General features: G+C 46.8%; 1 protein-coding gene across 2 annotated transcripts; it reads left to right on the forward strand.

Annotated features, from left to right (window-relative positions):
- Positions 1-20381: 20381 nt before the first annotated feature.
- Positions 20382-24563, forward strand: ACTG1 (actin gamma 1). 2 transcript variants are annotated; one of them, XM_084837599.1, is made up of 6 exons: positions 20382-20462; positions 21928-22062; positions 22165-22404; positions 22672-23110; positions 23279-23460; positions 23629-24563. In XM_084837599.1, the coding sequence occupies exons 2-6, from the start codon at positions 21940-21942 to the stop codon at positions 23770-23772; spliced, it is 1128 nt and encodes a 375-aa protein (XP_084693725.1). In that variant the 5' UTR covers positions 20382-20462; positions 21928-21939; the 3' UTR covers positions 23773-24563. The 2 variants fall into 2 exon arrangements, with proteins under 2 accessions (XP_084693725.1, XP_084693724.1); XM_084837598.1 differs by having other exon boundaries at positions 21931-22062.
- Positions 24564-26682: the final 2119 nt, after the last annotated feature.

Consider the following 26682-nt stretch of genomic DNA (forward strand, 5'->3'; position numbering starts at 1 on the left):
GTGGTGGTGGAGGAGGAGGAGGAAGCTGCGTTGAAGTTCATTGCAAGAGCTCTGTGGGTGGCAGGACATATCTGTGCTAGGACTCCAGCCAGGGCAATGAATTTGTTAACAGAAATCCACTAATAAGCAGGGCCTTTATCATGTCAGTAACTGCATCTATGTTCTCAGAAGCAGTGTTGTTTACAGTGTTCCTGGAAGCTTTGCTCACAAGAAGAGAATCAGCATTAAGTCTATGACTCTTAGATGCACAGCTCAGTGTGTGTGGCTGAGAGATTGACAGGATAAAAACAGACTGTTAAAATGTGTTCCGTCTTCCAGGAAAGGGACAGAGACAACCAAGAGGCGGCAGTCTGACGGCAAGCTAGGCGGGATCTGGCCCATGCTGAGTATGAAATCAGCAAGAGCATACCCTCCAGATGTTTTGGACTACAACACCATAATCTTTAACCACTAGCCATGCTGGCTGGTGCTGATGGGAGTTGTAGTCCTAAACATCTGGAGGGCAGTAGGTTGCCCGCCCATTTTATCCTATCCAGTGATTTCTAAGAGAATCATTTGGGCTTTCTGGATTTATTTGGAGAGAATATGGAAACATATAAAATTCGTAATTCAAAACTGAGATTGACACAGTAATTTAGTTTAAACCTAAGGTAACACAGAAGGTCAAGAAAAATCTTCTAGCAGCTAAAGGCACATGTATGAAATTTTGTGGAGGTGGAGTTTGCTTGTGGAGGAGTGATGTGGAGTGGGGAAATGGCAGGCAGGCAGAGAAAGGCCTAAGTGTCCCCCTCTCCCTTCTCCATTCCCAATAGCTCACTCCTAAAGCTTGGTTGCTTGCTTTTCTTTCTTTCTTTCTTTCTTTCTTTCTTTCTTTCTTTCTTTCTTTCTTTTTTTCTTTCTTTCTCTCTCTCTCTCTCTTTTTTTAAAGCATCCATTGATCTAATGTGCATTTACAAATAATGCATAGTATACCCCCTGACAGCACTACTCTTCTGGAATTTGCCACGTAGGTATTACAGGTATTCTTTATTATTGTACCATCCTCTTTACTTCCCAGAGAACAAAACATTTCAAAGCAAATTATTATTTCTTTACAAAGATATGATTCTATAAGGAACCTAGGAATACAAGTAAAATTGATTACTGGCCAAGGTGGTGGCGGGGGGGGGGGAGCAGAACTCAGCTTGATAATTAAACTGGCACTGGGCAGATAGGAAGTTTTTTCTTCTTCACTGATTATGTGTAAACTTTGAAAGAAGTAGATGTAGAGAGTTATAACTCTGCCTGACCCAGAGAGTAAGTTTATCACTACCGGTAATCACAGACACTGGTTATGGACATTCTCCTTTACAATAATGAAGAGAAGAGATCATGTAACTCTAGTGCTATTTGCCTATGTGAGAAGTACTTTTCCTTAACCCTGGGCACTATATGACTCCTGCTAATAACTACTGTGGCCCTTGGCTCTGTATAAACTTCCTGAGTTTGGGTCTACTCAAGAGTGCCCCCCCACCCCCCCAAAGGAGAACATGATGGGGGTGGGGAGACAGAGAAGGGGCAAAGTGCATTGGTGGTGGGAAGCTTTGTCCCACCACAAGTTAGATTTCTTGCACAACTGAAATAAATACATCTATAAAACATGCCTCACTCTGTCGCTCTCCACGAATGCTTCCACCACGCTTTCCCCTAAGTCCTCCATCTCCTGCAGACGTCTCCTCAAGCAGACTGGGTGGGGAGTGGTTGCAAGAGGAGTATAGGCCCATAAGGCAGGGGTGGGCAACTTGTGGCCCTCCAGATGTTTTGACCTACAACTCCCATCAGCCCGAGCCAGCATAGCCAATGGTGAGGGATCATGGGAGTTCTGGAAGGCCACAAGTTGCCCACCCCTGCCATGAGGGAAGCAAAGGCTCCTCTTCCCTCAAAAAGGGAGTGGGAGGATTTGAGGGCCAGAGGGCTGGTGAGGAGGGGTTGCCTCAGATCCTCCCCCACAAAAGGAGAAGGAAGGAAGGATGAGAGGGAGTGGATTGGCAGTGGCTTAAGGGAGCCTTCTCCACTGCTTTCCATTGCCAATGTTCTCTTCCATGCCCGGGTTGCCTGTGGAGACATAACTGAGCCCATGGGAAGCTCTTCTTTATATATACATATTGATCAATAATAATGAAGAAAAATGTTCCAAGTATGTGAAAAGGGCCATTCCGTCAGATCACCACAAGGGTCCAGCAGTGGTAGGGGGTGAGCTACTTGTTGGAGAGTGGTGGGAGATGCCACTGCCTATAGATCTACTACTGGAAGGTCAGATGGGACCAAGAGTAAGGGAGCAGAGTCAAGCCACATCTGAGTCATGAGGCATGTCTGACTGCAGCTACCTCAAACTGGCTCTGTCAGGCCTGACTCTACCATGAAATGATGTGCAGTGGCTTTGGGTGGCTGACTTCCAAGGGGGTGTCATTCTTCTGCCTCCAACCTCAGTCTCTGTGCGTCATTAAAAACACAAGGGAGGGGGGCTGTCCTTTGCTTTTTCAGTGCGCCTCTCCTTTGGGAGGAGTGGGAAGGGCTTGCTTGTCTGTCACCCTCCTAGAGTCACTGTCCTTATTTGTAAAATCTTTGTGTCATGATGCAAGACCAGAACAACACAAAATGCACCTTGTGCAAAAGGCAAAAAAAATTCTAAAAGCACACAACAGTGGGACAGTTAGACAAAGGGGGGCCGAAAGACACGATCAGCAACACCCCCAGGTCACAGCCACGAGGTATGACATGCACAAGTTCCACTCACAAACCTCCTTGTCGCAGCACAATAAACCGAAGTGGGGATGTTCTCTTATCTTTAAACAGATACAGAAGGAAGGCTGTTGCTAATACAGTGATTGTGTGCATCTACACCCGGGGGAGGCCAGTGAAAAGCTGGGTGAAATTGTCAAGGTGATGAGGCTTGTAAAGCACATTCTCCTCATGACAGCAGCCAAAATAGATCAGGGTGGGGCAGGGCCTTTTTTTACTGGTACAGATTTACCAGTAGAAGAATCACCTTCTTGGTTTTGAAAACAGCAGCAGGCTGGATGACAGGCTAAATGGACACAGCTGCATATACAGGGAAGAGCCTTCATGCTTGTGTTTTCTTGTCCTGGTTGTAGAGCAGACCTGCAGAACTTGTGACCCACTAAGGCCTTAGCTAGTATGGCCAGTAGTCAAGAATGCTGGGAGTTGTAGCCCAAAACATCTGGAGGGCACCAGGTTGGGGAAGGCTAAGTTGCTGCTGCCATGCAAGGCATTGAATGGTTACAATGGCCGCCAGATGCTATTTATGCTGAAGGAAGCATCCCTTAATTCAGAACAGCTCCATAGAACATAATGGACATTCCTGATTTCAGAACCATGCAACTCCATATAAGGGTGCATAGAGATGTGCCAAAAAAGCTGTAGCATATTTTCCCCCAGCAACGGAGCTTCCTGCCATGTTTGGAATGCAAAAAAAGACATGACTGCTAATTGCTGAATTGAGTGTTGATTTAGTCCATTGTTCCTCCCCCCATGCTTCAGGCAGCCTGTCTGCTTTTTTTTAAAAAAATGATCCTTGTACACTAAACTTTTTAAAAAGCACAATCAATTTTAAAATAGCTGAAAAAGTGCTTCAGGGAGGAGCAGGTGATTTTGTGATGTCACTGGTTCCAGCTAGGGATGTTGGAAAAATCTGCAGTGGATTCAAATGAGTTCAGATTCCTATGAATCTGACCTGTGGATTCTGCAGCGAACTGCCTTTTACCGAGTCTTGCAGACGAGTTTTAACTTTTGGGGGACAATAGCGCTCATTCGCATTTGAACTGATGCGCATTAGCACAACTGTGAATTGGCACTACTGCGCATTAGCACAGAGTGGAACAAAATTCTTGTGCATCCCTAAAAAAAATCTGATTCTGTCAATGAATGGACAACTGAACAAAAGACTCCTGACAAGCCCCGAAACACAGAATGGATTTTTAAAAATCTGTACATCCCTAGTTCCAGCTAATCAGAGCAGCGTATACCTGGCTTCTGCTATAAATATGCCAAACCTGTTTCCCCTGAGTTCAGTCTGGAAGAGATGGGACAGTGGAGCAAAACACAGTGCATGTAATTTCACAGGAGGCTTGCGACTCAAATGAGGTCTGTCTGTATAACACTGTCAGTCACTGTAGTGTTCTATGTGTCTCTTTTTTTTAGAGCTTACCTTCTCCCCTGCGCTCTTCAAACAGAAATCGTCTACTTTAGTACTCCCACTGAGTTAAGGTGACCAGATACAAAAAACGCAGGGGGGGGGGGGAGGGTTCTTGCACCTTTAATTATTGTGTAGATGAGGACATTTCATCAGGTGTTGCTTGCATGACAAGCGGCACCTACTGAAATTCCCTCTTGCACCAGGAGTGGGCAAAAGGTGGATGGGGATCTGCTAGTAGATCTCTGGGTGATTTGCAGTAAGTTGGCAAGGATTTCTGATTCCCAGTAGTTCAACAACAACTACAAAATGGCTTCTCCCACCCTAGATTATACTGCTGAAATGAAGAAAGCTTGGGGGTAATCAGGAGCTGCATTGAATGTGGAAGGAATGTGAGCTCCATTCACTACTCAAAACAAATTCTTGGGCTCAAAATTCTTTAATTCGAAGCATGTATTTTTTGCACCAGGACTCCCATTGATGGATCGTGGGGTTCTAGTTACAAAGCAACAAAGAAAGTTGATCCTGTAAGCCTGAAGTCTGCCCATCCCATCCTACACAACTATTAAAGGTCAGGAGCCCTTCTGTCTTTTGATCTGGCCACCCTAGTAAGAATATTCATAGGTACTCTTATGAAGTCAAGATGGTAGGCAGCTTCCAGAAGAAAATCTAGCATTTCTGCACTGTCTGCTGTTAGTTAACCCATAATTGCCCTTTCTGTCATTTCCAGAGGGGCAGCCATGTTAGTCCTGTTGCAGCAAAATGAAGACTAACAGATTTAAGCTTTTGTAGACTAGAGTGTCCGCTTCATCTGATGGATGTCACAGTGGGTGATGTTTCAAGTGAGGAAAGAAGAATTACGTATGTGTTATCTCTGAAGCAAGCAGTACAAGCCTGTCAGATCTTTTGAGCCATAAGCATGGCGGGGGGATCCTGTATGGTATGATAGAACTTACCTTTCATCTGGGGTGACCCTAAGTCACAGGGGGCAAGGAATGGCAGGTAGCCATGTTGGTCCATTATGGGGAAAAAATCAAAAGTAATAGTAGGGTAATACCTTTATAAGGCTTAATTAAAAAGTCACAAAGAAGTAAGCAAGCTTTTGAGTCCATCAACAGTCTTTCTCTGGCTAGATGTCAAACATTAAAACAGAATAAAAAAATGAGGTGGAAAAGAATGGTATAGAGCGATATGGAAAACACACACGTGTCAGCAGATTGCATAGTTCTAAAATGGAAGAGGTGTTATGTAGACAATTAGGTTAGGCCCTGCTTGGTGCAAAAGGATCTCAGGTTATACTCAAGGCTACACACCAGAGAAACATGTTTGCTCTCTGTCAGAAAGTGTAAACAGCCATCAGTTAGTTATCCAATTAAGAACATAAGGACCAAGGGTCCTTCCAGTCCAGCATTCTCTTCACGCAGTGGCCAACCAGCTGCCCACGGGAAACCACAAGCATGACATGAATGCGACAGCACCCTCCTGCCCATGTTCCCCAGCAACTGGTGTATATAGGCATCCTGCCTCTGATACTGGAGGCAGCATATAGCCATTAGGACTAGTAGCCATCAATAGCTTGATTTTTCTTGTATTTGTCCACTTCCCTTTTAAAGCCATCCAAACTGGCGGCCCTCGCTACATCTTGTGGAAGTTCTGCCTCTGGGAGGTCTGCCTCTGGGCCTGTGAACACACAGGCTTCTTGGGAGACAAAGAGCAGGGTGGGTGGGAGACATGGTAACCCATAAATTAGCAAAACTGGAAATGAATTGTAGGTCGTATACTGGGCACAAAGTCAGCAGGAGTCAAATTGGATAGTGTTGCCTAATCATTGGAGGACATTTTGATTCCTCCATAGCTAAAGTCCCAACGTTAGGTCATAAAGAATGACCCTGCAGGTCTAAGATCCCCCTCTTGAATGACTAAATTTGACATTTGCCAAAGTAGACAAAAACTGCAGGTAGCCTGTACATTTCATAATTGTATAAGAGAATGCATCTCAGCTGGCGCAGCTTGTCACAGCACATGCTGCAGCAGTTAAAAAAAACAAACCTGCACCTGATAAAATTAAATCATCTCCAGCACATTTAAAGATACAAAGGTTCTGCCCTCTATCACATTTGACCACTTTTTAATCCCACTACTGTTAAAACTATGTGCCTCATTTCTAGCTGGTCTTTGTCTAGCTGAACTCCCATTGTTGCTTCTCCTTTTGCTTTCTTGTTGATGTGATTCCTAAATTACTCTGGGGTACTTTTTGCAGACTAGTGCTGTAAAACTACTCAGAAACAAATGCCAGCTAGCCCATGGTGCAAGTGACTTTTCAATGCCCCTGTGACTTTTCAATGCCCCTGTGCCAAAGCACCTTTAAGTTGCTGCACAGACCTTGCTGAACAATGTATGTGTTTATTATTATGAACACAGGCAAATTGCTCCATGTTGACTGAGAGGGACATGCAGAAATCTCTTTGGTTCCTCTTTTAGCCTACTGTTTACCTCACCAGGGAAAAGAAAATTGAAGCTGCCACTTTAATCTCTTGCCAGATGATCCTTTGCATTGGCACTGCCCAAGATGAGGATCTCTAATGATCTAGGAAGGAGCCTCTGCCTCATCGTGAATACAGGTGAAAGAGGAAGCGTGGCTGTACAAAAAGCAAGTTTCCCGCACTGAGGGGGAGCAGAGGGGCACATTTACCCATCCTTGCCCTGCATGATTTCCCCATGCCTCAGGGGAGGGACCATAGTTCAGCAGTACTGCACCTGCTTTGCATGCAAAAGGGTCTAGGTGCAAAACTGACATCGCCAGTTAAAAGGATCAAGTACCAGGTGATGTGGAAGGAAGACCCCTATCGGAGACCCTGGACAGCCACTGCCTGTTCAGACAATACTGAGTTAAATGGATAAATCAGCTTTCCCCAGCCTGGTACCCTCCAGTAGATGTGTTGGACTACAACACCCATCACCCCCAGCCAGCATGGTCAATGAATAGCCTGACTTGCTATAAAGCAGGTTCCTGTGCCAATTTGCTGTCTTGCTGTGAACAACGCAGCAGCAGCAACACTTCAGGTGCTTCCAAATCAGCCACTGGCCCAGCTATATTCACCTGCCCAGCTATGTCCCAGAGAATCCTCCCTCTTTCAGATGAAGCAAATCGGGGAAGTGAACTGAACTGCGATCCCTAATTGTGGCAAGAAGCTGCAGGAAGCAGACTGGGGTGGGAGAAGCTGCAGCGGGCAAGAAGTGCTTCAGACAGCGCGCTTTCTCCTCTTAAGAAGGGATATGCAATCTGTCCAGGGAGCTGATCCCTGAACCAAAATGCAGGGAGGGCGTCTGGCCCTACCCAAGGGAATGTGTTTATGATGAGGCTTGGTTCGATTTTCTTACAGCTGGAGATATTCATACTCAGCCATCCGTTCTCCCAGCCCCCACAATCTGCAAGCTGCTGCTTTCTGAGAAAAGTCATTTCCTGGTGCTTTTAAACGGCACATATGAAATGTGCTATTCAGGAGAGGCAGTGATGATGCTATCTAAGCAGAGAAGAACTGGATGTTGCCCTTGCAGAGAACAGGAAGCCTGTGACTCAAAGAGGCCTGTGTGAATGTCTCCGTCATTATGCCTGTGCGATATTATTGGTGATGTTAATTCCATAGGTTTTGAATGGCAGAGGCCCTAAATGCACTGCTGTTTGAGTGCAGCAAGAAACAGTGCCAAGTGTGCTGCATTGCGATTGCATGCCCTCATGCACACACACCAACTTACGACACTGTAATCGTTCTGAATCAGCACATTTTACATGGACCACTATGTGAAGGAGCAACTACCTTGCAACCCACATACAAAATGGTTACTGCCACTCACTATCTTATATGGAAGTACTCTTTCTGATGAAGGTCAGAGTCCTGCCCCTCAGCTCACAGCTAGGCTAGGATCAGGACAGACTGGGTGTGGTATAAACTGAGCTCCATTCAGGCTGATGAGGAGTCTAACCTAACCTGTCTGGCAAAGCATGCTGCTTACTTGACATCCATGAACGTTCACTATAAATATACCTTGATTAATGTCTTCAGAGGCAGCTAGCAATTATAGTTCATTTTTACTAAAAAATAGTTCAATATACTGGAATGTAAAAACAAAAACTTTAAAAAGCTGCATAGTAACGCAGTTGGGGTTTGGATTGTCTGCATCATACAGGCAGCTGGTTGGCCACAACCAGAATGCTGGACTAGATGGACCTTGGCCTGATTCGCCATGGCTCTTCTTATGTTCTTTTGTTTGGGGTAGGGGAGCTGAACACTTGACAAATATCTTAAAATATAATTTGTCTAGGTTATGCCCAGGCTTGAGAAATAAGGTTCATGCCCATCCGCTCTACTTTGCAATATATATGATGACAACATCCCACCAAGCCATCTGCAGCTAATTGGGTCGAGGAGGCATACAAAGTAGTCCAGACTCCAGATTTCCTCTTGTTTCTGGACTGGCTGAGGTATTATTGCTATTTTTGAAATGCTTGGCTTTTCATGTTGGCTTCACTGCCTCCCCCATCCTGACCCAAAGTGGCTTCTCTGACTCCTCAGTGTGTTTGAATGATTTCCTCTCAACAAGCCCTTCCCTCTCTAATAAATTCCTGTGATTTCCTACTTTGGGTGACAAGGCACAGAGACAGTTATGTGATAGTTAGAAGTTGCATCAGAAGGGAGTGGGTGTCAGGAGATATCCCCAGATAAAAATGTTGGGAACAATGGCGGTGTCGTCAAGAGAACTGGCACAGCTGGCAGAGCAAGAGCTAAACCACACAGACTTCTCTGGTTTTTGTGCTTCCACATGCAAGAACGGGAATGGTTATGCAACCAAGTGACCTCTGCCTGACTAATGGAGCTGGGTGGGGGCTGGGGATGCATTCAGGCTAGGATGCAAATACCAGCATGAGAAAATATGAGAATTACAGAACCACAAGTCAGTGGGTAGTGGGAATCTACCTTGTTCCTAAATTTAAAGCCCTTTTTTTGAACAGAAAAAAAGCAGTGGTTGGGCTTCCTGCCAGGAAAGCTGTCACTAAGTATTTAGGAGAAACAAACATATCTCTACATCTTTGTTGCTTGGTTTATAACACGGATCCATGTCCTTGTTTGGGAAATGTTATAGCTTTGAAAGGGGAACCCTACAGCTGGAAATCACCTTTAAACCAATGGCAAAAGCCAAAAATTGACAAGGAAAGTGTTAGGGTTAGATCTGCAAGCTTCCATCAGTTTAAATCAGTCAATCAATTGACAGAAGCTTTTGTCGAATAGTCAGGAGGGGCCAATTTTAATTGGCAAGGGTAAATTTTAATGAGGGGGGTTCAGAATTAAGGACATCTTTGTATTTTTTTTGAGTTGATTGTGGTTCCAGTGTGTTATTGTCATAGGCAATGAAAAAAATCAAAATGCCCTTTTCTTATAACATTGGGTGGATCCAAACAAATTTAGTTGCACTTGCAGTGGGCTTGGGTAAGAGCAAAGTGGTGGATTGTCCGCCACTTCCTAAGCCCTGGCGGCTTGTGCTGGCCATGATAGGAGGTGTGGGGCTGCAGACTTACTAGTTTTGGTCTTTTAAAAAAAAAATTCCCCTGGTTCCAGTCGGGTGTGTGGCGGGTGTTACACCAGCTCCAGGCTGATATAGGGGGATGCATCCTGAGCTGCCTCCATCCCACCCCTACCTCACTCCCATTTTGGGACTTACTGCTTACTGGAACGCTGGTGGTACACTTATGCCTGTGTGTAACTGGGGTCCCGAGGGCGGACCCCCCCCCCCCCACAGCAGACCTCAGTGCTGCTGGGGGTGAGGCATCTCCATCCCATCCAAACCCCGCTCGGATGGCTGTCTGAGGGGGGTTTGGATTGCTCTGCCCATTTCCAATGTCATCAATGGGATTTAAGTCATGACTAACTTGTTCCATTGATTTCAATGGGACCTAAGTTTAACTGACTAAGGGCACATTCCTACGGCCGCTAGACAGAGTCTAGACGGCCATAGGATTTTTCAGTTCCTGGGAACCAAGCTTGGAGCCAGCACTCTGAGGTCAGTTCCAAGAAACCTGACTCCCCCCCGCCACCCACGCCACCTCATAGGAGGCGTGGTTCGTCCCCAACTCCGCACTTGGAAGAGCAGCATGGAGTGGCCAAAAAGGGGGTGTTCCTGAGGGCGGGGCGGGGCCCGTGGAAGAGCCGTTATGATGCTTCCTATGCACCAGCCAGCCTCCACGCCTCTGCCCCTGCTCTTAGGACCCTGGTTAGACAGCCAAAATTGGCTGTCTAGCTGCAAATGCAGAGTGGCCAGAACATGGAGGAGAGGTTCCCCTCCGCACTCCACCCGGCCTGCATTGGATAGTTGGCCGCCCCGGAGTTTGGAGGCGGCTCACTATCCCATAGGATTGCACCCTCCCAGTGTGATCCTATGCATGTGTAGACAGAGAAAAGGCTACAACTCCCAGCATTCCCCAGCCAGCTATGCTGGGAGTTGTAGGCCTCTTTTCTATCTAAACATGCATAGGATTGAATTCCTAGTCTATATCCAAGCCAGGGAGTGCTAGCCTTTGTTTATTAAATTGTACTTGCACTTCCTTCAGAAGGGTTCCTATACTGGGGTTTCAGAAATGTCTGAGTTAATTGATTCATGACTCCATGATAAGACATGATGGGTTAAAAATCCTTTAACCAGCTCACTGCTCTAGTTCGGATAACTCCCTAAGCCAGCCTTCCCTGTGTTTTAAAATCATACTGTTCCATGTTTCAGCTGCTTTGATATTTATCTCTCTTTTAAAAACTGTTTTAAATTAGTGTTGCTGCTTTTAAATACTTCTAATGTGTTTTATCATTGATTTTACTGTATGTATTTTTATGATGTATGTCAACCTGAGAGCTTCGGCTATAGGGCGACTCATAAATTAAATGAATGAATGAATTGGCCTGAATCTGCCAGGAAGAGGACAGTGGAGTGCTCTGGGGCATATTCTGCGAAGGCAAGTGCGGGGAGAACTACACCCAAGGAAAAGCTTTTTGTACCTCCATCTGCCTCCCTTTCCTGCCAGTTTGCCTGTGCCACCTTTAGCATACAGAATATTAAACAACACCATGCTTAACCTTGGAAAGATAAGGGGAGTCGAGCAGAGAAATATTCTCCTCCCACCACCACCACCAACTTCACCTTTAGCCTGTGGGTGTGTTATATTATGCATCATGAAACCAGTCCCGGGTTTACCCTATATGGAGGTATCCAAGGACCAACGATCGGAAGTGTACAATCAGCATAAATAGGATAAGATGGTGATTTGGCGGAGGGTGTGAGCCCAGCGTTTGCTCAGGATTTATTCAGTGTGTTGCTCACTGGGTACACTGCAGACAGACAGCCAACAGAGTTTGCTACATGTGTTCTTCCCTTTGGACTAACTTCTGTTTGCACTATCTGAAGCCACTGAAAATGGCAAACCTTTTAAAGGTTCAGTTAAACCCTGAAATGTTTCCCTCACCAGCTCCTTCAGAACTTGCTGTCCCACAGATCTTCCTCTTGGCACAACTTCTAGGCTCAAAAGTCCCTACGGATTACATTGTTTGTTTGTTCTTAAATAAAATGCACAGTAATTGTGGTTGTTAAATGATGCACAGCATCCAGATGACATCCCCCGCTATCTAGTGTATCAGTTGTGAGAAAACTGCATGATACCATCTATCAAACCTCAAGATTGAGTTTCTAGTAAGTTGTGATTCACCCCCACACGACATCACAAGCATGGCTATTTTACTTGTGCCTGCTATTTGGATTGCAGTTGTGAGAGCATCCCAGTTTCCAGTTCATTCTCTTTGCACTACTATTTTTATTTAAATTAGGTATTATGTGCTCCCCTCCTGTAACCCTTAGTTAGTGGAATGGTCATGTAACCCTTTTAACATTGAAAGCAAATTGGGGAATTTTGGAGCGATTATTTCTCCCCTCTCCAAACAATGACCATACTACTTAACAAACCTTTCCTGTTCCCCACCTTAATTTCCTTTAGTTTTTATGCAGGCTGTAAACCCACTGGGTAGTATCTAATGCTATTCCTAGATAGAATAGACCCATTGAAATGAATGGAACTTGTTAGGGACAACTAACTTAAGTCCTATTCATTTCAATGTATCTACTTTACGTAGGACTAACGTTGGATACTTCCCATTCTTTTCAGTGCAATATTGAGGATCTCAGGACAGCTACTGAAAGTGTTTCGACATACCCACACACAAAGCTACCCCATAGGAGAAGTCTAAACACTCATGCAGGAAGTCACCTGTCTGTTACAGGGGAACATGATATTATTTATTTGATCAATGTATACACCGTGCAACTGTATCTAAAAAGACATCACAAAGTGGTTTGCAACATAAATATTTAAATTACAAAACATCCATAGTTAACATGTTTAAAAACAGAAAATACAAAACATCTCGTTAAAAACATTTAAAATAAAAAAATACACATCTTCAATTAAAACACTGAAGATCAGAGAACTAACAGTCAACAAAGCGGGCAGCACAATCAGTCAGGGAAGGCCTGAGTAAAAAAGTAGGTCTTTAACTGGTGCCTCAAACATGCCACAGTTGCTGCCTTCTGCATATCGAGGGGAAGGGCATTCCACAAAGTGGGTGCTGCCACGGAGAAGGACCAATTGCTGCCGGATGGCAAATTGCGGGTTGTGGTACAACCAGCAAGGCCTCTGATAACCTATGCATGTTTAGACAGAAAAAAGTCCTACAACTCCCAGCATGGCTGGCTGGGCATGCTGGGAGTTGTAGGACTGTCTTCTGTCCAAACATGCATAGGATTGTGCCCTTAGTGATTGAACAGGTCTATATCAGGGAAGACGACCCACCAGGTAGCCTGGTCCCAAGTTGTTCAGAGCGTTCTATGCCAGGAACAAAACCTTGAACTTGGTTCAGTAGCTAAGAGGCAGCCAGGACAGTGGCTTCAACACCAGCGGAATTATTGGGGGGGGGCAGGCATCTCAGTCAGCATCCTGGCCACCACATTCTGCACCAGCTGCAGCTTCTAGACCAAGCACAAGGGTAGCCCCACATAAAGTGCATTACAGTGGACTATAGTATGGCACTATGAGTGGCAGATGAGGGCTAGTGTGACATTGGCACTAAGAATAAGGGGAGGGGGGTTCTCCCCAAGACTCAGTACCATTCTTCTGTTAATTGTATGTATCTTTGTTTCTGCAAGGTCTCTAAATATTGTTCGCTGTATCTTCCCTTTGCTTGATCTCAGTGGGCTCAGTAAAAGTGAACAGGTTTGGATCATCATAGTCTATGAGGGTGCAACCAAAGAAGGGCCACACTCCCCGCAAAACCGATGTGAAGAACATATCACGTCATATGCCCAATTCTCATGCCTCGCTGGTACTCCCACCCCCTGAAAATCATGTCAGAATCACAGTTACCTGGGCTGATGCCAAGGAGCTCAGCAAATTACTGATGGTTCAAGGTCCTTGGCCCTATGATGGGAGAAGATCCTTCGAGGCACCTTCAAAATGCCGACGAGGTACGTTAGGTGTACACTTCGTGAAAAACATGCGATCGCCGCATGGGATGATCTACACACAGATTACCTAATTCCTAGGCAGAAATGGGAAAGTTAACGTTTGAAAAGACTCTCAGATTGATTATTATTACTAATGCAGCACAATACTATGGAAGTTTACTCAGAAGTAATGCCCTGAATATTATCGGTTCAATATAGCTTACTTCCGTTCAAGTGTGCACAGGATTGCAGCCTTAAAATCTTTATTATACATTCTGTGTCACCTACTACACATCAGTGTTAACATTTGATCATCTCTGCTTGCTTCCACCCTGAGGGTGCAATTCTGTGCACGTGTTGCTGAGAGGAAGCCCCACTAAGCACAGCGATGTTGCTTCTAAGTCAAGGCTGGGGATGCTGCGGCCTTCTAGACGCTTTTGAACGACAACTCCCACCACCCCATGCTGGACGGGGCTGATGGGGTTTGGAGTCCAACACCTCCCCCAACTCTGTCCTAAGCAAGCATGCACAGGATTGCGTCGTTCGGCCGCATTGCTGCGACGGTCGTGACTAGGACTACGAAGATGGTGGAGGACGTGGGGCGGAGAAGGCCACGCTACTTCGGGGCCCGGAAATCTCCGGCGCCCGGGTGACTCTTGCCCGAAGAATGCAATGGCCCCCCGCATCGACTCTCCTCCACCCTTTCCCCCATCTCTTTGATCAGTGACAAGGCAAGGAAAGTCCAGAGTCCACCAGCGAGAACGATCTCACGCTCCCTGACGCATTTGCTGGGAGGCTGCTAGGTGTCAGAGCCTTCCAGCACCGCGGGGCGGATCTCCGAGCCAGTGGCCAGCGATCTCCAAATATAGGCATGCGAAGGGCCTTGGTTTGCGTCCCCTCCCCGTCCTCCGTGTCACCTGCGCCACTGAGCACCACCTCGGGCCAAGGTGCGCCCACGTGGTCTCGGTTCGCGGCCTTCCCCGTCCCGCCACGCTGTGCCTGAAATGAATGCCGCGGGGGTTTCCGGAGGGGCGGGTGGCCGCCTGAGGTGACGGGGGAATTCGTATCCAGGGGTAGCGGCACTTCCGTTCTTTTCCCGGCGGGGCCGAGTGCCGAAGGGACGCGGTATCTCCATTCCAACTGCAGGAAGCGAAAGGAAGGCCGAGGCTCCCCAGGGCTTCATTGGAGCCAGACCTTCTTTCCGATGCCAGAGCTCGGCGGCAGTAGAAATGTCAAGACAAAGAGTGCCCTTGAGCATGTGCAGAGGGTTTCCCGCTCCCCGCTCCGCAACCAGCCTAACAGGTGGGGGAGGAGGCTTCCAGAGGAGAGGCCCGGCAAAGCCCGCGCTTTGGGGAGATGCTACTAGGACCAAACTGTGCAAAAAGGGCGGGGGCGACGGGTGAACGACACGGAAGAACTGCGGCGCAGTCAAACACAACAAGGGTGGGAGGGGCCCGGTAGGTTTCGAGGGAGCGACGCCGCGGCGGCGTGTCCCGGAACGCAGGCACGGCCTTTGAAAGAAAGAACTCCCTTTCAAGGAACATGAGCGTGAGCCGCGCTTGGCCCTTTGCGTCATGCGCAAAAGCCGGGAGAGTTGCCCCACCATCGCCAGCGTGCCTGATCGCCGTTTGGGAGACGCTGCTGTGCCCTGGGTCGCTTCATCCAACCCAACCCTCTGCACCGAGCACCGTCCCGGAAGCTCCCCGCCCGCGTCCCCGCTGCTGCGGATTTCAAGGACGTGACACAGGGACACGCTCACACGTGCGCGCCGGTGACTGAGGGCGGCCGGCCTCCGCGCTGTACTGGGCCACAGAGCCCGCCCCCTTTGCTCCCCCGCCCGCGCGCCCCGCTGCGGGCCTAGCAGCCGGCTTCCACGCATCGGCGAGCAGCGTTCCGTAAGCAGCGTTGCCTGGCGAGCAGCGGGCGTGTCGAGCGAGCGGCAGGTAGTGCAGTGTGACGCCGGAGCGTATGCTCCATACAGATTCAGGGGCAGGGCCCCCGTCCGCATTTCCACGCTCACACGCGGCCATTGTCTGTAGACCCCGGGCTGCACAGAGATGGTGGGAAGGAGGGCGGGCCGAGGACCAGCCGCCAAAAGAGCCGCCTGCGGATCGGGCTGCGGCCGATGAGGTGAAATGTCCCGCTACCCCCACCCCCGGGCTGGGTGGGGCATCCCTGCACTGGCGCGCCAGCGCTGAACGAGAACAGGGTCTCGCCGCTGTGTGCAGCTGCGATTAGTCCATTTCGGGAGACCCGGCGTTGGCTGCGGCAGCAGGCTGTCTCATGAGCGCAGTCTTGGCTTCTCCAAAGGAAACACACCCTCCCCTTCAGCACAAAAGAATCTGGGAGGAATGCAAATGACTGGAAGGAAAGAGCCCCGTGCGGTCCTGAGGCCTGCGGCAGGAAACCACTGGGCCTTCCGATCTCCTGCTTCCAGCCCCTCCCTCATCCCCTTCCTGTAATGTGCCTTGCTTATTAATTGGAAGAGCTTTGAGGGCAGAGACTCTGGGTTTTGAAGCACCCCTGGGATTTTTCCTGCAGCATACAGACCAGAAAAAATTAAAGTATGCCCTTCCCAAGCAAAATATTGTGTCTGTTCACCTCTCCTGTGTGTGTTGATTCACTACTCGCCATGGCATCAGTTGTAAATGGAGGAGGAGGAGAGAACAAGCAAGGAACTTTGAAAATAAAAATGATTTTTTGAGGATGGTGAGAACTTGGTAAAAAGGAGGTATGAAAAAAGACATTCCAAACCCAGCTTGAACCTGGCCAGTTGAGCTGGAGAGTGTCCTTATTCGGTCCTCGAATAGTCATCTGAGCTTAGGTAGCTGCAAACAGATAGGTTAAAAATAAACAAACCACATGTCAGCTGACTGAGCCCGAGTTACTGCTCCATTCTGTGTTGCTGTTTCCAGGCTAAATTGTTGCCTTGGTTGACCTACAATAAGTTCATCTTTTTCCATTTGGAATATAGCTAAATTCCTGGCCACTGAAGGTATTTTTATATTCTTGGAAAATAAGTTTGATGGGAAATGGACAGCAAAAATTTAGGGAACCGCATCTAAAAGGGATAATAGGAACTGGGATTCAGAGATTCGTAAAACTTGTAGCACCTTTCCCCTTCTTCAAAGCCTCTAACCCAACCCTCCCAAAGCTCCAGATGTGTTAGACTACGACTCCCATCATTGGGAGCCAACACACCTGGTGAACACCTGGTCAAGGAAAGCTGCTCTTAAACAATCAATTTCTTCACACAGTCTGGACTTAAATGATTCAAGTAGGAAGGACAGCAAGTAGCAATAAATAGGGATGAATGATTAAACCAGGATAGAAAGGGGACCCCTTTCAATTCTTAATATTCTCCCATCTCCAGGACTATTGGAGGAATATTCATATGGTTATCGGTAATTTCTGGATTGTAAATGACCCGATTCAAGGAGAGCAGTCCCATATCTAGCAGGGGGGAGGCAACCTGCCTTACCATGGATTAGCAATAATGTGGATTCCCCCCCTCTTTTTTTCAGTGTGTACTTATGTATGGAATTGTGATTTTAATTTCATCAGCACCTATGATTGTGAGTACAGAAGTAGATCATTTCCCAAAATAATACAATTTTGCAATCTTGTGAATGTGCCTTGAGAATGGATCAACAGATACCAAACAAATGGTTATTCCCTCCTTATGGTTTTATGATGTGTCTGATTTCCATAGATTCACTGGCTGTTACTCATATATTGCAGTCTTCTGGTATTGGTAACTTAGCTATCAGTTGAGTTGGCAGACAGCTTCCCAATTTAGGAAGAGAAGTAGGTTATGCTTATGTGGGAAGGAAAGGCTTAGTCACCTGTTTATAGGCGAGGTCTTGTTATTTTTCTAGGTGTGTGCACAGCACAGGGATGGGCTGAGACCAGCTGTTTTACCTGTGTTTAGTGGCAGAGGGTTAGGTTACCTTTGCAAGCAATACAGCAGTTTTGTGTGGGCCGGGAAAGACATCCATAAGAATGGTCTCCCTTTTCTCTCCAGTCTCTCTTACAGCTGATTTCTGTCAGCAGCTAAGCAATATGGTTAGAAAATATGAATAATGGTTGTGTTTTCTCTAACTACATGGTGAGTCCAACCCACCCCCAACCCCCAGGCACAGCAGATAAGCAATGGAGGTGAAGTATGTTTCATTTCTAATTCTCTGGAAAGGGCTCTTTCTATTGTTAGGCAGAACTCAGCAGGGTAGTCATTCATACAGTGTGGTTTGCTGATACCCTGCAGAACTTAAAAGAGACTTTACAGCGAAGGGCACAGCTACGTTTTTCATATATTTTGCAGATTGTCAGCTAGGCTCCCTCAGTTTCCATATTTATCACTTTTTAAAATACCCTGGGGTTTTATGGACCAGAAGAGTCTCTTTGTTTAAGAAGCAGCTCATTTCTCTTGTGTCTTCTGAGCCCACCTTGAATCTCCTCTTGCCTCATGTATTAGAATAATCTCTCATACCACATTCAAAATAAAAGAAAAAGGAAGTCAGTTGAGGTGTGTTAGGTCCCAAATTTCAATAGTAAATTAGCTGTCACCTCTACAGCCTGGATGTTACCTACAATCAGATATGCAAATCCTAAGCGTGTACTTTGGGATGTAAATCCTTCACATCTTTCCTGCAGATGTGCTGTACCCCAACATTTACTGAGAACCAAGTCATCCATAATACACTTTAAAAGAACTAGCCTCCTGCTTTGCATACAACCTGAATGGAAACCCTGGTATCCTTGGGTAAAACATTCCTTCCCTCCAACCTACAGAGCCAGGCTTCTCTCCAGAGCTGGACATGTTCCACAAATATGGTTTGTATGCTGTAAGACCTTTGCTCATTTTATTTTCCACCACCTCGTTAGAAAAACACCCTATTTCACATATTTTGCTTTTTCATCACATTATGATCTATCCAGTGCCTTACAAACTATTTTTTGTTCTTGACGAGGGAATATGGAATTCTTTGGGAGTTGCTTGCTCCTAGAATAGCAAAGTCCCAAGAATTATTGTGGCTCCCCACCTAGGTCTTCTCAAGGGCCACTAAAACATTCTTAAATATCAGTGTGCCAATAGGGTTTGTGTCTTTCAATATAGCAAATGCTATTCTATTGTGACTAGGAATGTAATAATCCTGTAGCCCTTGTTTAAACAATGCTAAGGTGTGGCATTCACTACTATGCGTTTGGTGACACTGATAAAACATGGTAGCATAGTTAAAACTTAGCAGTGTTGTGGCTAAAAGGGGGCATTAAAGCCTTATTGAAGCAGTGGTGGTTTTAACATGGAGAGTAGAACATGATGTTGCCAGGACAAGATGGCATAATTTCTGGAATGGGACAAAGGTCCTGGGCCTGTTGGTGGAATAGAATAGAGGTGGACACCTTTGGCAGCTAGCCCTGGGGATGCCATTTTAATGCAGTGACTCTGCCATTGATTAGAAAAGACAGCTGCACAGGTCCATAAGAAAGACATCCAAAATCCACCTTTAGGTAATACCTTTATTTGGACCAAACAAAATGCCCCAACTTGTGTGAGATTTTGAGTTCTCCAGAATTCTTGATCAGGTTAGGTGGCCTATCCTCTGCTTTTTCTAGCACCTAGCCTGATGAAGAATTCTGGAGAACTCAGTCTGCACACTCCTTTTGGTTGGCCTTAATAAAGGTATTGCCTAGCTATGGATTCTGCCCCCCAGCCCCGATGGTTCTGTGCCTATGTTGAGTATCATACTGTGGCTGCTTCTGGGCACAGGCAGCAGCAGATGGGCCCAATAGCAGGGCTATTGTATCCAGTGAACATAAGCCATACAGCAGCCTTGCCCAAGCTCTGGACTACAACCCCTATCATCCCCAACCAGCATGGGCAATGGCTTGGGGGAAGCCTTCAGCTTAGAGAAGGCTGTCATAAAGCAACACCACATCACATGGGCAGTGCTGCACTACTGTGGCAAAGTGCCACGAGAACTCCCCGCGTAGTGGCCTAGTAATCGTGCCATGCCAAGAAGGCCACGATGGCAATTCAGGTAGCTCAGTGGCCTTTCGGCGGCACGATGCCCCGTAGCTGGGTTGGACACCACAGCCCCAGTGGATGGGAAGGCCCAGCCCGCTCTCTCTGTAAGACCCCCCATTGCTATGTGGCCAAGTCAGCAGGGCAGCAGCCGGGAGCCCGGACGCTTCAAGGCGGCGACTGCAGTACTCCAGCCGTGGGGTAGGCAGGGGGCTGCCTCGACGCGCGTGTATCCTGCTGCACCTTTTGGTATGGTGGCAACCCCCATCAGCAGCAAGTGTAGCTACGGGGTGTGTGTGTGGGGGGGGGGAACAGCCCAAAGTAAAGAGTTGGCAGCACCTTCTCTTTACTAATGGAGCCCAAGGTGGAGCTGGGACGAAAGGGGGTCTCGTGCAAAAACGGCGGACCATTCGCCCACCCCATCCCCCTCACGGCCTCGTTTCTCATGCAGATTCCGGGGTGGTGAGGAGGCGGTGCCAAGCCTCCCTCGTCCGCCCCACGTGGCCCGGTCCCCGCCAGCCAATGGGAGCCCGTGTTTCTGAAAGATCTCCATATATGGCGATGTTCTCGGCCGGCGAGGCGGGGGCCGGCGCCCCCTGGGTATAAAACGGGCGGGGCTGGCGTTCGGACGGTCTCACTCAGCCGGCGGCAGCGGATCTAGCAGTATCAGCTCCTTCTTCATTCCCGCGTCTGAAAGCTCCCGCCTCCTTACAGGTAGGTCCAGCATCCAGCCGCTCACTCCTGACGGGACCCACCTTGTAGCCCCTGCCGCCTTCGTGCTTAAGTGGGAGAACGCGAGATGTGTTCTGGTATCTAATTTCTCTGGGGGTCGGCGCCGTTTACACCCTTCCGTTGAGGGCCGTTAAAGAGCTTCCTGCCCCCACCAGCTTTTCCCTCAGCTGTGTGTTCTCAGCCGAGTTCCTCGGAACCGGCTTGGCTCGCGCGACTTCTTCGCGCCCATAACGGCTCTTTGAATGGGGTGAGCGGCCGGAGGTGGGGCTCTATGCCTAATAAGGGCAGCTGGGACGTGGTTGGCTGGCCTCGGTCGCTGACGTCATGGGGCGGGAAACGAGGATCTTCTCCGTTCCCTCATGAGAAGAAGGTGCGCGGGGGAAGGAGTTCGAAGTGGGGAGGGGGAGGTGGGAGCGGTTGGCAACGGCTCCTCGTTTGGCCGCCGCTTGCGGCAGGAAGGAGGGGTGAGGCACCGCGAGAGAGGCGGGGGGCGTGTTCACCCTGGCTGGACGGGGGAGGTGAGCTGATGGGAGCGAGGGCTTGTGGAGGGCGGGGCGAGGGCTGCGTAGGACTCGGGGTGGGGTGGGGTGGGGTGCGTCGTGTCTGGCGCGGCTTGCCTTGCAGCGCATAGTGGGCTCTAGGACTTGGTGTGTGTCCCCCCTCCCCCAGTAAGCGCCACTGAACACTGTAGGGTTGATTCTGAATAGCTGAGCAAAGGCTTTGGACGCGCGTGAGATTTTGTGGCCTGGCTTGGCTTGGCTTGCCCCGCCCCGCCCCATCAGGGGATCAGTGAGCATCATAGAACGGTTGGTGGGAATGTAGTCATACATGTGCTTCTTGAAGATGGGGTGTGCCAGTGGGGTATCTCTTAAGGGTGGTGGGCTAGTGTGCCTGTTGTAGTAAAACTCTGCAGCTTTGAGTTTCTGGAGCTGAATTGTTAGGAACAGTTGGTGAGGGCCTGGGGCATAGGAGGGGAAGAATTCTGGAGCACTGTCACCCAGGAAACACTGCTACATTTTCAAGTGTCAGCAGGGTAGACCTTTTTTTTAGGTATTTGGCAGTGGAGGTGGGTGGGCTATTGTGACATCTATGTTGTTCCTTAGGCTGCAGTTGTATTAAATGGGGAATGAGTCTCATTGAACTTTATAGGACTTCTGAGTAAGTGACTATAGGACTGTGGAGTTATCCTTGGTGACAACCTAGGGGTGAGGGTTGGGTGCTATTTGGTGGTCTACAGAGCAAGCCAAATAATGAAGTTGGACAAGTTCTGTGGTGGAAATATAGCTGAGGGTGGGGTCCTTGGACTGGATGGCAGACTGCCAGAGTAGCCTCTAGTGGCCAAAGGCATAGCTGACATCAGAGAGGATTTATTGATGGTGCCAAAATACTGCTGGAGCAGTAATAAATATTTTATATGTTGTTTAATGGAGACCTTTTCTCCCAAAAGCAGATCTGCAAAATGGAAGAAGAAATTGCAGCGCTCGTCATTGACAATGGATCCGGTATGTGCAAAGCAGGCTTCGCTGGAGATGATGCTCCTCGTGCTGTGTTCCCCTCAATTGTTGGGCGCCCACGCCACCAGGTTAGTTGCCAAGCAGCAGTGCTACTCTGTTTTTGCATGTATGTATTTCATATGAGACTGTATTATTCCTGTAATGTGTTAATAGCTTTCTCTCTCCATTAGGGTGTCATGGTTGGCATGGGCCAGAAAGATAGCTATGTAGGTGATGAGGCGCAAAGCAAGAGAGGTATCTTAACCCTGAAGTACCCTATTGAACACGGTATTGTCACCAACTGGGATGACATGGAGAAAATCTGGCATCACACTTTCTACAATGAGCTTCGTGTTGCCCCTGAGGAACATCCTGTACTACTAACGGAAGCTCCTTTGAATCCCAAGGCCAACAGAGAGAAGATGACACAGGTATGGCATTGGTGCAGCTGTTATGTCTTCCACTTTCACCCATTTCACAACCATTTTTCTTTCAAGTTACAACTTTTTCTCTCTCATTATTTTCAGGGTTCTGTACTCTCCTGGCATTTCCTTCCTTGAAGTCTCTCAGGTTTCTGTTGTATTTCTGCCTGCTTTCTTTTGGTTTTTCCCCCTACATCAAGTACCTTGCATGTCAGCATGTGTGTGCTAGTGTAACAAAGCGTTCACCGATTTAAAACAATTTGCTTCTCTCTTTAGATAATGTTTGAGACATTCAACACTCCAGCCATGTATGTGGCCATCCAGGCTGTGTTGTCCCTGTATGCCTCTGGTCGTACCACTGGTATTGTAATGGACTCTGGAGATGGTGTCACACATACTGTGCCCATCTATGAGGGATATGCCCTTCCTCATGCCATCCTGCGACTTGATCTGGCTGGCCGTGACCTCACAGACTACCTCATGAAGATCCTGACAGAAAGAGGCTACAGTTTCACCACCACAGCTGAAAGGGAAATTGTGCGTGACATAAAGGAGAAATTATGCTATGTTGCCTTGGACTTCGAGCAGGAGATGGCCACAGCTGCTTCTTCCTCCTCACTGGAGAAGAGCTATGAATTGCCTGATGGTCAGGTGATCACCATTGGAAATGAGAGGTTTAGATGCCCAGAAGCTCTCTTCCAACCATCTTTCCTAGGTAAGCATTGGATGGCAACGATAAAAAGTCAACAGCATGCTCCATGTGTTTAATACAAGGAAGTATGCATATGTGCACACATAGTGGCTTGTGTATTAAACAGCTAATCAGTTTGCTTAAAATAAGGTGTTTGAATGCATTATAATTATGGAAATCATTGTCACTTAGGTATGGAATCCTGTGGCATTCATGAGACCACTTTCAACTCTATTATGAAGTGTGATGTAGATATCAGAAAGGACCTGTATGCCAACACAGTATTGTCTGGTGGTACCACAATGTATCCTGGAATTGCAGACAGAATGCAGAAGGAGATCACAGCACTGGCTCCCAGCACAATGAAGATCAAGGTGAGGGCAATTGCATTGCAAGTTTAGTGCTACGAAGCACTTGACTCACAGGGGGATATTATGCTATAAATTCTGTCTTCTGGGGGGGGGGACTAGGGCAGCTTTCACAAGATAGCAGACTAAATACATATATAGATGGACCTTTTCTAATTCTTTGTTCTCTTTCAGATCATTGCTCCTCCTGAGCGCAAATACTCAGTCTGGATCGGTGGATCCATCCTTGCATCTCTCTCTACCTTCCAGCAGATGTGGATCAGCAAGCAGGAATATGATGAGTCTGGCCCATCCATTGTCCACCGTAAATGCTTCTAAATGGACTATTGGCAGATGCGCAGCATTTGCTGCATGAGTTTTTTTTCACCAGTATAAATTTGCCTGGGCAAATGTATACACCTCATGCTAGCCTCATGAAACTGGAATAAGCCTTCTCTTCAAAACATTGTCATTGGGAAGTCTGTCTCCAATAAACCTGTGAGGATGTCTACCTGTTGCTGATATGACCTGTACTCAAGTTAACTGTTCCCTTTGTACATAGCAGTATAACTGTACCCTATACACATCTGGCCTAGGACCTAGTACAGATGGCATTCATACAATACAAAGGTTTAACTTGTGTCTGTAACTACCTGGGACAGTGGTCTCAGTGTAACCAACGGTGTAACAATGGAGTCTGAGGCTAGATCTGTACAGGGTAACAAAAGATCAGACTTCCACTACACAAAGCGCTAAGAATTCCAGATCACTATTGTTGAGGCTGGCAAGAGTTTGTGAAAAGGATGGCCATTTTTGTCTTGCCACTGTTCCTAGCAGGGTTGGAAACATATCTCATCCAAGCCTTATGAACCTGTTTTTCTTTCCTTGCCCATCTGTATCCCAGCAAGACATCATAGGGCAAAAGGTTGCTCAACTTGAGTTGCTCCAATGTTTGCATTGACACCTGTAAATTTAATCATCAGGTTTAATTTATGTAAGATTTTTGTACGTTGCCTTAATGTTGTCATATGACAGTAGAAAACCAAAATTTGTAAGTCATCCTAAAGTTGAGAATTGTAATGCCCAACACGTCATTGTGAAAGGAAAATAAAGCGCTGCAGTAAACGAAATGGGCCTAATGTTGTCTAGTGGGGAAACTTTAGATGGCTTCTCTTTAATTTAACTGTGTCAGACATATGCTTATGTTAGGCACCCATCCACATATGCTGCCAATCTTTACTAACACTGAACATGACCTAGTCTTTGTAGCTTTGTTTTATCCATCCTGCACTTAGGCAAGTGTGTTATTTCTGTTTCCAATTTAACAACCCATAACTAGGGGTTGAGCTCTTGTTCATGCATGGCTTGTAATTTACTGCTTCCCCTTGATATAACAATATTGCCTCTTTTACAACAGGTATAGCATGATCTAACTTGGATACAGAAAAAATTGAATTGCCACTTATAACGAATTATCTTATTATAAGATAATGAACTACTGCGCTGCTATTTCTGATTTAGGGTTGTAATCTACTGTCTCAACAAGAGTAGTTGTGATTAGAGCAGTCTGGATGCCATTTTTATGATTATCTGCCTGAGTGTATATAAGCTTCCTACAGAAGCAAGAGGATAAATCCCTTGCTATTGAGCATCTTGCTTATGTGGAAAGGCTCATCCTAAACTTCGGAACCTGCACCATCTTTGAGAGAGCTAGCACCTTATATGACTGCTAATACATCTATATGGGCCGCAGAGTAGCACTCCTAAACATTAGTAGAGCCCAAGTTGCAGGTGGTTTTTGTGAAATATAGAACATAACTTCTGTAGTTGTATATCTTACCATCAAATCTGAAGGTTTGTAGTTAAAAGATCACAGTGCTGCACGAACTTAATCATGAGGGTTCATCTTCCCTTCCACTGCCTTTTTGATTACCAGAAATCAAATGTGTCTTGTGAACAAGAAAAGTCCAGATTTTGTTCAGTCACTTTATGCTTTTAAGTTCACCCTTGCAATAGAGAAAATAGCTTCCTTTTTTTAAATGAAAGGAGAGATCTTTAGCTGAATTTGATGTGATTTGTGTTCCAGTAGATCCGTCCTAAGATACTAAATCATGGGCAGAGGGGTGTGTTCAGGCAACCAAGCAAAAAAGCTTAAGGGGTAGTTTCTGCTAAATGCTACACAAAAGAAGGGCCTGCCACTGTGCTTAAAGAAGTGTTAACAAACTGACAAATCCAGTTACTATTGTTTGACTTGGAACAACATCACCACAAAGGCCAGAAATTGCATATCCTGTGCAGAGGGCACGCTTCTAGCATGCTGCTCAGGTGGATTATTCTAAAACTGGAATACATTCCTTAATCCATACACAGGTAATGCAATAGACAACATATTGTACGTTGAACTGCTATAAAAGGGTCCAGCTGTCAAAATGCCCCCAAAACGTGGGGTGGGGAGTACGAGGTTTGGGAGCATTGGTGAGTATCATTGGGTGTCTGTAGGACATGGCCCTGTGACAAGAGCAAGCATGACATTTATCTAGCCCTTAAAGCAGAGGTGTGGCCTTACCATTAGTTAAATTGCCCACTCCTCTGTAAAAAGTGGGAAAGGAAAAAGCAACAAACGTTTGTGCATGTTGCAGTTTTTTTAGCCTTAATGCCATTTGAAAGCTGGGAGTAAATGCAAGGGTTGCCCTATAAGTGACCTGTTGTCTGATGTTGCACTGAATTTGGGCCATTGGTTTGTGCTAGGACGAAAGCCTGTATTGTGTTCTTGCATGAATACTCAAATCTTCCTGTTTCAGCTTCTTCCACTGGAACAACATTTTTGAGTGGTGTTCTGGGAACGCCCTCACTTCCGTATTGAATCTAGTTCTTAATCTGCCCTGTTCCCAAGATTTGGAGGGGAGGAGCTTAACTTGAGCGTCCTTATAAACTAACTTGCTGTACAGGCAGTGTTTTTCTCCTGCCAAGCAGGGATATTTATTCCACTGCAGTGGAGAAACAATTCACTCTTTCAAGCTTGTTTTTGGGATGCCTAACAGATGTCAAGCTAAATAAGGATCTCTTGGTTGGCAAAACATAAGTTGACAGCTGCTTGCTTGTGTGAATATCCACAAAGGTCTTAGTGCTAAATCCCACTTCAAGTGTTCCTATATTACAGGATATGATGTAATATTCCCAGCCCTCTATGTGAAATCTTTCACATGAATCACTGCAAGAAAAAATGCACTGCTCAAGGGAAAGTTGCAA

Source organism: Heloderma suspectum, chromosome 2 (genome assembly GCF_057233095.1).
Source record: "Heloderma suspectum isolate Gila_16-S chromosome 2, 16-S_ref, whole genome shotgun sequence".
Taxonomy (NCBI): Eukaryota; Metazoa; Chordata; class Lepidosauria; order Squamata; family Helodermatidae; genus Heloderma; species Heloderma suspectum.